Below are 12,928 nucleotides of genomic sequence, written 5' to 3'. Positions count from 1 at the left end.
TATGTATATCCGCTCAGTCTATATTAAACATGTCAATTACCATTTCCTGATTTTACTTTTAAAAACATAGAAATATATTTAGATGTTTAAACTTTCTAAAAGTATTTTTAAATCCTGCTTATCAATGTGTTATTTAAGGTCTTTAGAAATGATGTGAAAAAATCTGCTGAAACTGTCGATGCATTAGTTGTTGTTCATCCAGCTTTTTTTTAATGTGTGGGTATGAATTAATATTATCCATATACATATATTAATATCTAAAGGGCTTTCAAATGCTTACGCTTATACTTTAGTGTAAGGATTCAGAATATGTTCAGTGTTCAGAGGATGATTTACACATAATCTAGGTCAGAAAGTGCATTTCATGATTGCACTCATCTTCTTCAAGTGCACTTCTTGAAGTACAGACTGAATCCTCCAGAGCATACTGTGGGGTCCTTTTGATTCTTGAGATTGCAATTTATTTGCAAGACGTCAAAAAGGCGCTCGTTTGCATCCTGCATATCCGAAGACATTTGCTCAAGTCGACAATCCATCGGTCCAGACAGACTGCTGATCGACGTGAGCATCACAGGAAACTCTAAGATGGCAAGGATACTAGTGTTTCTATCCCTTGATCATTGGTCAAATATTTGCCTGCATCTATTCGGTTTAATCACCATGTAGATTTGGTCCAAAGTACATCTAAGCATTTGGGATTGAATGCTAAAAAGCCGACATCTGTGGCTCTCAGCTTCATCACTAAAAATCACTTTCACTATCCTTTTACGTTATGAAGCATTAGGTTGCTGCTTAACACCTAATCGCACACATTCTGTCGTGATCGATGTGAGTACACAAAACCTGAACAAACACTTGACTCGAAGATGTTCCTGCAAGGTTCAGTTTGAGACAACATTTCCCAACAGATCGCGTCTGTGGTTTATTTTAGGCTCTTTATAAAGCCTGAGCGATCAACAGTTCTGGGCTTAGGTTTGTTGCACGTGTATGTTCATTTGTGCAAAGGAATGAGCCGACTGGTAAAAACATACACTGCCGCTCCTCTTCTCTCTATAAAAAGGGTAATAAAAGGCTCCTGGCTTACAGTAGCAGTTCATTAGTCAGACGGGCAACTGCAGGTCAGTCCAACCAGGGCCCCGATCCCGATCTATCAGCAACAAGCTCTGTAACACTAACTGCTCTTTACAGCCTCAGTCCCTGCTCTATTGCCTGTAACATGGTTTGTTTAGCAATGTATTAACTTTTTTTTCATTGCAACATGTAGAGCAGCCAAGAGCAACTTTTGCAGTGTAGCGGCAGTGTGCAATGGTGTGAGTAACGGTATGCTGTGTGTGTGTGTGTGTGTGTGTGTGTGTCTGTATGTGTGTGTGAGAGAGGCTGTGCATTGGGGTTTGTTTGCCAAATGGAAATGCTTAAAGCAAAACGCTCTGACAAAACACAATTCCACTGATACAACATAAGAAAGAACAATGTAATCTGTTTTGCTATTCATTTATCAAACTATCCATCCATGATGACACACACATGTGCACACACACGCACACGCAGAAACATATACATGCACAAAGATTAGGACTGAGTCACAGCAGATAGAGCCTGGTTGGAAATAATCTCTTATCATCATTGCACAGCCTTTTGTGATCGCATACGACATGATTGCCTGCTTTGGATGGGCATGACAGATGTGTATACCATTGCTACTGTGCATGGGCACTTAGGCAGAGTGGCTGGGTGTGTGTGTGTGTGTGTGTGTGTGTGTGTGTGTGTGTGTGTGTGTGTGTGTGTGTGTGTGTGTGTGTGTGTGTGCGCAGGTTACATCTGTGATTCTACTGTCTGTTGTTATCGCTCTTGGCTCACAATGGGCTCACCAACTGCTTTTCGCTAACAGGGCCCAGTAATCGCGGATGGGGAAATAGTATCCACCATGTGCGGACGGCAAATGGACAAAGGTCTGATGTGTATCAGAGACTGCCGAGCAGAGATGTGCAGTGTGGCACGTGGATGCACGCTGGAGTCCGCTACCTGAAACAAATCCTGACGGTTACATTTTCAGTGCTCATTTTCAGCACATGTAATAAGTCAAAATGTAATTATATCAATTACAAGAAAAACATGCCAAACCACAATGTTTGATGGCCACAAAATATAAACTGCACACAAAAGAAATGGAAGCATGATATATTGTTCAAAAAGCTAATATACAATACTGTGCAAAAGTCTTAAGGCAGCCCTCGTTTATTTATATTTTGCTAGGAAAATAGAGGAAAAAAACTTAAAATGTACAATCATAAATGGAATTACAGTATATACGACAAAACACTTTGTTATTTCTTCAAGTAGTCTTCAGGAATAGTCTTCCAGGCTTCTTGAAGGGCATTCAAAGTTCTTGAAAGACCTCCAGAAAGACTAGAGAACTATTGCTCACAACCACTTTAAAAATTTGATGCGAAAATTCTCCTAGTCTCCTGTATATTACCATAATTTGTTCTCCAGAGTCATCATGTATACATCATGTATACAATGTATACATCATAGAGTTCAGTATTCACATTATTGTTTAATAGTTTAATGGCATTCTTTAATTGCTTTTCAACAGTAGTAGGCTTCCATTATAGGCTCCACTGCTGTGTTCTACTGGAACATTGCGAGAAAAGCTATGTGAACCATTGGAGAACAACAATTACTCACTAATATGTTTCATGATGGTATCACGTGGATAAATAATCATATTGTGTGGAAACAGATGGTATTAAAACGCCATTTGAGCAAAGCGTTTTGACCAAACTGCACTGGACCTTTGGGCCGTGTTACGAAGAGAGATTGATGGTTTAACAAGGTGTGCTGAGCATAAAGTCAGACAATTCAATGTCACATGGGCAGCTCTTCTTTCTCTTTGGCAAGTTATGCTCTTATGTTAACATTATGTTAACAGGTTATGTTGAAACTTTTGGTTTTCAAGGGTCACAAGGTGCCACATTTTCTCTTATCTTTTGATAATAGACTCCAACAGTAACAGAGATTCTCAGCTGAGAGAATAGCTTATATCCAGTATGCCAACCTGTTGAGCCATGCATTAGTAACAAGGGTGTGGTAAATCAATAAGATCAATTTTACTTTGATTTGGCAAAAAAACAAAACAAAATGTTTTTAATATTGACTTCATGACAGTATCAGACCTAAATGCACTTCTTGAGAGATAATGTTTAAATGGATCCAGTTTAATGTTTCAGAGCTCTAATGTGCAGCTATCACGTTAGAAATAAACACCAGCACCGAGAGTGCACTGGTAAAATCAATATATTAACTTATTTAACGAGACTGATAATCTTCCACTGCGTTGCTCTCTTGCTTTATCTGCAGCACACGAATTACTGTTTTTGTTTTTTGTGAGGGGGGGTTCAGATCCTTTATAACTGTCCATGACCTGTTCCTTTTTAATGGACTATCAGCTTAATTTGTATGGAACATGATTCAAATGCCCCCTTTTATGTGAGAGCCCGAAGCAGAAAACTCGATATCCATTATCTGTTATTAGGTTTTATGTTTTGTTGAGCTAGCTAACGCAAAGCCAAGTCGAACTTGCTTCATAGTACATAGTCCTGCCCTCTTAACTGGTCAAGTGTGCTGGGTTATCAGCAAGTAATACACATTTTCTTGCAATAACATGTTTTTATATTATCTTTGTTAGTGCAACAGCAGTAGCTGATCAAGTCTAGTGTGTGTGTGTGTGTGTGTGTGTGTGTGTGTGTGTGTGTGTGTGTGTGTATGTGCAGCCATGATAGAGAAAGCCTGCAAGACTATCTGCAAGTGTAGATGGCGATTAAGCAAGAAAGGCTATTATTCTTTGGCGTGAAGTGGCTGAAAACGTCCACCTGTATGAAGTCACTTTCTCATGGCGGGCATACTTTAGGCCAGGTCACACGACTGTGTACCCACATGCGTGCATCTCCTCCCAAGACGCAGGCAATATTTTGTTGGCTTTTTGGCCAAGAATTACACGAGCTTTAATGTAATTACAGGAGCAGAAAGGACAGACTCTCTCTGCTTATTGCTCTTTGCTGGGTCCCCTTGAGAGAGCGACAGACAGGGACATGCACAGAGTATTTGTCCAATCTCTAATGACAACAGCACACCCATTCCACGGTAATCCTTTCATTTCTGTCCACTCACGGGAGAAAGACAGGGAGGTGAATGCGATGTCTGTGAGTATGTGTGCGTACGTGAGGGGGTGGAGGATTGATGAGGAGTGAGAGAAGCCGACAGTGATGGAGTGAGGGGATGGAAAATTTGCAGGATTGAGGCATAATAACAGCTGACAAGGGCGATATTGGGCAGAACACAAGTCATTATTTAAAAAGGTCATCTGCAGTAGTAGGACCTTGGTCACGGTCTGCTTTTTGGGGGGGTTAAAGACGAAATAATTACAAGAGAAGGAATTTTATGTGTGTCACCCTTGCATACATACGAGGCCGTTTAGTGATGGAAATTCTCCAGACGTGCCGCAGCAAGAAACCTCTCTTGGGGTTGGTAACCATAAGCACGCAAACACATATTTTCCTGGTCCTCTTTTGAGGTTTTGTTTGCAGAAAACAGGATCAATAAATAGATTAGAACATCTTAAGTATTATTTGGAAACCTAAAAAGTGCAGAAACCATCGTGCGCACGCCACATTTGGGAGCTAAGAGTGACTTTTTAAACAGTTTGCAGTACAGTAGCAGATAAACATTTGCTGTGCTAATTGCCTGCGCAAATGGCTTGGCTGGTGATCAGTGGCAACTTTATAGATGCACCAGCAGAGGCAGCCAGACAGACTGACGTAGTGTTGTGCTCAACATGGCAGCAGCCATCTTGTCAGTGTTTTCAGCAGCACTGAATAAAGATGAGAGATTTTCATCCATTTCCCAGCTTTTTAAACTTGTATTTTTTCTCCCGTTTAGCCGCCTCACGCTATATCTCCCTTAACTCCTCCTCCTCAAGTCACTATTTTCTGCCTCTCCCACCTCCCCATTGATCCTCCCACCCATTTTCTACCTCCTGGGTGTCCGTCATTCAGCTGTACGGTTTGTACTGAAATTGTTTGTTTAATGTTAATGGCAACCAGATGCCTGGTTTGCCACCTTTTGGAGTCATTGTGCATCTCAATGACAGTAGAGTCATTGAAGAAAGAAAGAAAAAGATGAGTAAGGGGGGCATGCCAACAGATGTCTCATCATAGCATCTGCTGCGAAAGCACAATAGGAAGGCATAAAGAAAGGAAGATTAAAATTTGACAATGACAAATTAATTTGAAAACTAATTGATTATCACGAGCTGAATTCATTAACGCTTTTACTACACCACCGCTCCGACTGGCTGTAATTAAGATGCAGTGAAGTCAGAGCGACGTATGCAGATTTAGATGCTGGATTCATTGTTTAAGGTGACACACAATGCTAGAGTATATTTAGATATAGTGACAGATCATTATTGGGGTTTAGTGTTTTTGGTAAAGACGGTTACCCAAGTGCTTGCACTGATATATACTCGCATATGCCCATTTATGGAACACCAAAATGATTGCACACACTACAGCACAGTCCACTGACTACAACATCAACAATCTTGGACTAAAAATAGGCTACTTGGCTCTATATGTTCTATTTCAGTGTGCTAATAAAGATCTAAATTAACAAGAATATACTTTTAACAATGTGATGCCTGATGCCTTTAACAGCAGCAGTTTTGCTGTGTTCTATTTCAGTGGAAGGCTCCAGTGTAAGTGCCTGATTTTAACAATATCAGCGCGGGGTGATTCAGTCCATCACCATTCGGTCAATCACGTTCACCAACCACAGAGATATACATAAGTACCTCCACCCACACATCCAGTGCACAGACTATTTCCCATCCTTTCCCCAACCTCCAGCAGCACTCAAGTGCAAACACACATTCTGATTGCTTTGCAAGCAACCAACAGGACTTGCTTAGAGTGCTTTTACAATGGAATTACGCCGCTGCCTCTCACGTGATTAGCCTGATTGGGTCAGCGCATCGGGCATAAAAGCAGCATGAAAGCGCAGACAATATATACAAGACCGTGCAAGCTCTCTTACGCCATCAAATTAGCAACACACAAGCGCAAACAATAAGAATCCGTCAAACATGCTTTAATCTGCACTAGGCAAATGCAAGCTGCGGGCTCTAATTTGTTTTTGCCACACTTGAACTCGCTCATTGAATTTTAGTGGTCAAAACACCAGCAATGTCAAATACAGCATTGTGCAATTAAGACATTAGAAAGGAGGTCTGTGTGAAGCAATGTACCAGATAAAAGAAGAAGTCAAACAGGGCTTTTTTTCTCTTTGTAAGCTTTGGAATAACATCTGGGAGAAGCAGAAAAGTGTGGTCAAAAGGTCAGGTCCATTGTGATTAAAAAGTGTTGGTGTATAAGAGATGGGCACAGGGAACAAGTAGTTCTGAAAGTTCTGGAGTGTGGATGCTCAAAAAAAGGCATTCTTTATTGTCTTTCATGCAAACTTTGCATCCTTTGACAAATATTTACATTAATCATTCAGTGTATTTAAGATGCATGGTACAAAAGATTTTTTAAATGATTTTCCAAGGCTTTTCCTGGCTCACAGTAGGTCCTTAGGGGGTAATAACATGGTAGTAAGCATGATTCTAGGGATAACAGACAATGAGCGTGCTATCTTTCTTTGACAGAAATCATTCCATTTTCTTATTATTTCCAACCATTTGATAGTAAAAAAATACAACAGGGAGGAGACTTAAATCTGTCAAGGAAAAGCCCAAATTGACGTTGCATAACTCGGTCTGATGAACCCGCGGGTCCATTTTCCTTTTTCCGGAGATGAACAACACTTCATGTCTAACTGCTCAAGTGACTACAATATCCTGACCTCAGGCAGTGCTGCAGGGGTGCCAATCGACAACAGCCGTGACCATATGTAGGCGTGAATGCGCTGCATGCCTTTTTGTGTGTTTCATTTATGCGAAATATTCTGTGTGTACTTGTGTGTCACAATATCTGTTGTAAAGCCAGCTTCGGGGCGCGTAAAGAGCCTTTCATCAAGAAAGTTCACATTTGCTATTTGTCTCGCTCAAGCCCTCCAGGCCACTGGCAGGCTGACTCAGACAAAGGTCAGCAATTAATGCTCAGATTTGGCATATTTATTAAACTGTGACCCATGCTTCTTTCATTTTGTTAAATCACAGTGTGAAAACATTCAAATAAAGAAAACACTGTGATCAATTTCTGAGGGGATATACGTAACACAAGATCTTTGGAGCCTGTTACGGATCTATTATGCATACCTCATTACATGCAGTAATTGCTTTCTCTCTTTTTTTCTTTTTTCTTTTTTTTCCCAAATAGCCATTAAAGTACTTGCCTGACAGAAACAATGCAAACAGCATTACATTAGGATCCAATATGAATTAAGAGGCTGGCCATTTCCTCTTCCTGCACAGAAGATGATATAATCCTATTTCGGGATCTCCATCTAACAGCCCTACGCATCTCTTTCCCTCTCGCCTCACTCTCTGATTCTCCCCTGAGATCCTGTTCGTTCTATGAGAAGGGCCGCTGCGCATTGATCCCCACTATCTGTGTCGGGTCAGTGAATACAACCACACTCAGCACTTTCTATATGCCCAGAGAGCGCCAGAACTGCCACATGCTGCTTTTCCCTGCTCACGCTGAACATTCACCCTCTCCCAGGAATGGTGACAGGCAATCTTTGCTGACCCTCCCAGGTCACCACTTTGGCACTAAATGCTGCAGGTGTCACACATTTAAATAACACATGGCATACATCAGACCCCTTTTGAAAATACAAGACTTTTAAAGGTGGAACTTCATTTGTATGTGTAAGGTTATTATACAAAGAATCTTAAAGCTGAGTTCAGCGTGTGAAACAGTAAGTTCATTGGATGGTACTCTAAGAGGCTCTCCCCCAAATAACTACAAAAATAAATGGCCAACAAAACAAACAAAGAGCTGTTGCTAAAACAAATTTTCCTCAACCCCACCAAGAGTATCAGCATTGAACCAGCTCGCTTTGACTCAAGACCTATGCTTAGCAGAACAGTAACCTCCATTATGAAAATGGCTTTTCACTGAAAACGTAACTTCTTGTGACAAAATGACAGAATGCCTTACACACACTAAGCGGGGGGTGGGGGTGCTCAGCATCCCGTGGACAAGACTACTGTACTGTGGTTTCGGGCTCGCCATCACAAGCTTAAATGTGACATGTCGCATTTAGCCCTCTGAGAAGAAAAGGGGAAGCGGCTTATACTGCAGCTGTGTGCGGCGTCTCTAAACATAGGTCACTTCTAGCAGAACAGAAATAGCTGTATACTGTACGCGGTGCACTGGACACGGTCAAGATGCGCATCTCAAACTGCAACAAACTCGTTGTCGTTGTGTTTCTACTGATGAGTTCACTCTTCGCTGTAAGAATATAGGTATCAAAGTCCAGCGATTACCCTAGAGTTCTAAGTGTGTATGAATGAATTATTTCAAATTCACAACGCTTCACTTAGAATTTTCACGGTATTAACCTTTGCCTTGTTGATTTTATAGCTTTTTGTCTCATACGATTCAAGCTGAATAAAAGTTGTCACTGCAATTCAAAAACTTTCCATCACCGTTCTGCTAAAATGGGATATTTCCCTGAGTGGCCCCTCTCAAGGGCCTGTCACTCATCCTATAAGCCGGTGAACTAGCGTAGCTTAGCCTAGAACCCTTTCATTGCCCAAAGTCTCCCTTCCATCCTCTTCCAGTGCCTCCTGTCCTCTCCAAAGCTTTGATCCTCTAAGCCTGCAGAGTTACAGTATCAGTCCATGGTTACACTAAAAATCCACACTCACACATCTAGCTGCAGTAAAGGACCAACTCCTGCTCCACCGCTAAGCCTTCTAGTTGATATAATCCATCCTGCTTCTTTTCTACCTCAAATGCTCTGTTTTTTTGTTTTTTTTTAAGTAAGGCTGTATTTTCATGTGAAATTGTCTCAGCCTGCTGAATTGTCTGTGCTGCTGAAACATCTCAAGAGTTGGTTGTCAGTCTGATCAGACTAATTTGAAACCACCAAGGCAGAATATCTGCTCTACTTCCATTAGCTGCCTCTTCAATCCACCAAACACTAGCTCACCAGCCTCAACTCTGCGGCCTTTTACTGCAGGACAGCTCCTGAGTGCCTCACTGTCATCTACACCACCACCACCCAGCCCCACACTGCACAAGGATGGACCAGGCCTGCTCAGTTAACCCATGGCTCCACTGACAGGGGATAAAGGGATAAAGAGCCTGTGCTCGGGGACTGATTACTTACATCTGCAGGGCTAAATCCCAGTGCCCACACAAACACAGACACATGTGTACAAGCACAACGCAGGCACACACTTGGCCTGCTGCTAGCTGCAACAAACGCACTCATGCATGTATTATTTTCTGACAAGCATGTGCTTGGTGGAAAGTTGGGTCCATCCCTTTGTTTGTGAGTGTGTGTTTAGGTCATTCCTTTGTGTGTAAGTTAAAAATGATATTGCAAGAAATGTACAATGAAAACGCATATATAGGCAATAGCACAACCATCACGGATGTCACATTATTGGTCCTATAAGTGAGTCAGCGGGTGAAAGCAATATAATCAGCACTACAGTGATATCCCCCTCCCAGGCAAAGGTCTTCTCTAGCTGTACATGCTTATTATTGTTCAGACACAAACAAGTGTTCACAAACAATAATAGCATCTTATATCTTCAGATGTTAGTGGAATCATATTTTCCCCAAAGTCTCAGTTTCTTTATTTTCTGCAAACATACAATAAGAATATTCAGTAGCGGTGATATGCTTCAATTTGCACTTGGCCTCTTGTTTACTTTAACCACAGCGTCCTGAGCCACATGATTCCACATGTAAATATACTATAAGCTATTTGGAGGACATTCTTTTTCTCTCTTTTTTAATTTTATTTTTTCCTAGTTTTTACAACCAAGGATGCCTGCAGTCTGTTAGCAGCTTAACAACGCATTTATGAGATCTGCTGTTAAAAGAATAATACAGAAGTTTCACTGCTGGCATCTAATAGTCTTACTTAGTCGTTTTCAAAAACATGACCAGAACTTGGGAGTTTCATTTGCCCCATCTGGGAAAACCACCCTGAAATGCCATTGGGTTTTTATAGAGCAATGGAGTTTAGCCTTTGGCCACAAAGTGATCAAATAAAAATGTTCTCATGCCTTCCCAGTATTAGAAAGCTGGCATCACTACCAGACATTTCCAGCAAGCATGTGTCAGGCTGGCCCACTGACCTCTTGCTTCCAGCTCATCTTTCTCTCCAGGGGAATAGAAGGAGAAAAATCATAACTCTCATAACAGCACATTAATCCCAAGGTCTGAGCACATGCGCCTCTGAGGGCTTACCCCTGTCAACAGAGATGCGCGTGCTCTTTCACATGGACACACCTGTGCCCACACGGTAAGGAAAACCTGCTGATTTCTAAGGCAGCGGGACAGGTGGCACAATAAAACAGATCTGGCTCGACCTATAAAACAGATGAATAGAGTTGCAGTTCATTCAACCTCTACTTGTCTCGCTGAAATTCATAGAAATTTGACAAACTATCAAGGAAGCAGGTTGATGGTAAATTAAACCCCTCAGCTGCACAGTGTGCGCTCAAAAGCATAGACGTTACTTAAGCCTAAAGGACCACTATACTGTTGAGTCAAATAACTGAAGTGTAAATAGATTATGGAGAACAAGCTATTGTCTACACTTTTGGCAACTTCAAGAGGACTTCAGCTGGAGTTGTTAGCGTTATCAAATAAATTGATCTTAATTTGGAGCTTGAACACTGTGATGTTCTGCTCTTTTCAAGGGTGCCAGGATTCAGGAGAAATCGTACAACCAATTACCGCCATCTTCAGGCACGAGGAGAACCAGCCCCTTTAATCGTTAGAAAGCTACACTGATTCATGACTGAAAGCCCGCTTATAAAGTGGCCACTGCAGAAACAAAGATCGGATGCTGTGATTTTAAAAACATTTAAAATAAAAAACGTTAAATCACTGGTTGGTGATGGCGAATAGCAGAGATTGCAGTAACCATTAAAGCATTGAAAAGTGTGCCTCTAGAGTACCCAGATAAAGCAGAGCCTTGTGATGGCACCTTGCATTTTAAATGCCCTATCAACTACCAGCGACAGCAGCTAAAATGAGGAGGACGAGGCAGACACGTAGGCTACATCATGTTCGTGAGTGTGTGTGTGTGGGGGGGCACACCTACAGTTGACTTTTGCGCACTGAAGAAGAAAAAAACACCTTCGCCAAAAACAACGAGGCTTCGCAGATGCCAAGCATAACAGAACCCCTTTGGAGGGACACTCGGTGGAGCTCTGCGGGGCAATGCGCGCGCCATACACACGTGCACAAGCTGACTGTTCGCGCGCGCGCCCCCACATAGGCAAATACACACATACAAGCCATATACAAATGTTTCAAGCACGCCCGAGCCAGCCGGCGGCAGCTTAGTGAGCAGATTTAGTCTGCATGTTTACCTCGGTGTCGTATATTTTGGTGATGAGTGAGAACGAGTACTTCCCGGACTCCCTTATGTGTTGGATGGCCAGCTGAACCGCCGGCTCGATTCCTTGGCTGATGCTGCTCATCAGGGCCGACTCGTTCATGGGCATAAGAACCATTATGGGCAAGTTTTCCCCGTCCCTGGTGAACCAGCTGTTGTCCTGTCCGTGTTTGGTGCGGTCGTTGCACACCTTGGTTAGAGCAGGGTGAAATAGCAAAACAGAGAGGAGCAGACATCCCGTCGGGAGGAACATCTCCCAGCCGCTGCAGTCCCTCCGGGCTGGAGCCATGCTACTGTACAGGGTGACCAAATGAAATCCCACCGTGCCCTCACTGCTCGGGCATTGCAAATTCGGGCTCGTCCGGGATCCTCACGCGCCCGTCCGTCAAGGAGATATGAATTCAAAACAGAACAGACGCAAAAGCCGCAGCAGCCCCTGCAGTGGGCAAACTCGTCCCGTGGATTACGACTGCAAACTGAGAAAATATTTCTACTGTGTAACCGTGCCTCTGTGAGAATATTCCAAGGGCGCAGAGATTCGCTTTGCAGAGGGAGAGCTACTGCCTCTCGGTGTCCGTCATCCAAACGATCTCCTGTCCAAACAACCCTCTCATTCTACAACCCCCCCTTTTCACCTTTAATCTGAACCACTTGTATAAAGAACAAAAAATGTTCTGAAGGATGCCCCCCCCCCCCCCCCTAAAAAAAAATTTTAAAAAAATCTGGCAATTTCGGGATACAAATTAATCACTCGTGTTGACAGTTCTTGCAGATACAAAATCAACTCCGAAGTAAATTCCCAGCCAAGAGATGCCAACTGTGGGCATCCCCACCAAATACGGCGCTCAGGCGGACAAATGTCAAGATATGGGAGGGAGATGGGGGGAAAAGACTAAAAACAAACAAGGCTGATGCTGAAAGCTTGACCGCAGAGGTCTGGGGAGGAGATGTCGAGAGCGTCTGCGTTGACAGCCTGTGGGACTGTGAATCTCCTCTCCGATGGTGCGTCAGAGAAGCGCTGAAGCCTTTGCTGCTGCCGCTGCTGCTGCTCACCGTACGCGCAAGAGGGAGCACTGAATGTGGAGGAGGAGAGGAAACGAGAAAGGGAAGGGGAGGAGGGTGAGACGGATATACAGCAGCGTGGTGGGAAGGCTGCATAGGTTTTATGCAGGACAGACTCGTCGGAGGCCTGACAGCCGAGGGTGTTTTACTGGGCTATTACATCTAAGAGACAGGCCACATGTCAGACATGCATGGAGCAGGCCAGTTAAAACCTATGAGGTGTATGCATGTGGAGGCTCGTAGCTGTGAATTGTACTGTCACAAGTGACATCAA

General features: G+C 42.9%; 1 protein-coding gene across 1 annotated transcript in view; it reads right to left on the bottom strand.

The window, feature by feature from the left end:
* Positions 1-12,665, bottom strand: part of gabbr2 (gamma-aminobutyric acid (GABA) B receptor, 2) — a 202,743-nt gene extending 190,078 nt beyond the window's left edge. The window contains exon 1 of the mRNA XM_026156284.1: positions 11,567-12,665. Coding sequence (XP_026012069.1) covers positions 11,567-11,881 — 315 coding nt within the window. The 5' untranslated portion in view covers positions 11,882-12,665. The remainder of the gene's footprint in view (positions 1-11,566) is intronic.
* Positions 12,666-12,928: the final 263 nt, after the last annotated feature.

The sequence above is a fragment of the Astatotilapia calliptera genome, chromosome 22, assembly GCF_900246225.1.
Source record: "Astatotilapia calliptera chromosome 22, fAstCal1.2, whole genome shotgun sequence".
NCBI classification, from domain to species: Eukaryota; Metazoa; Chordata; class Actinopteri; order Cichliformes; family Cichlidae; genus Astatotilapia; species Astatotilapia calliptera.
This window is presented reverse-complemented; position numbering and strand designations above follow the sequence as displayed.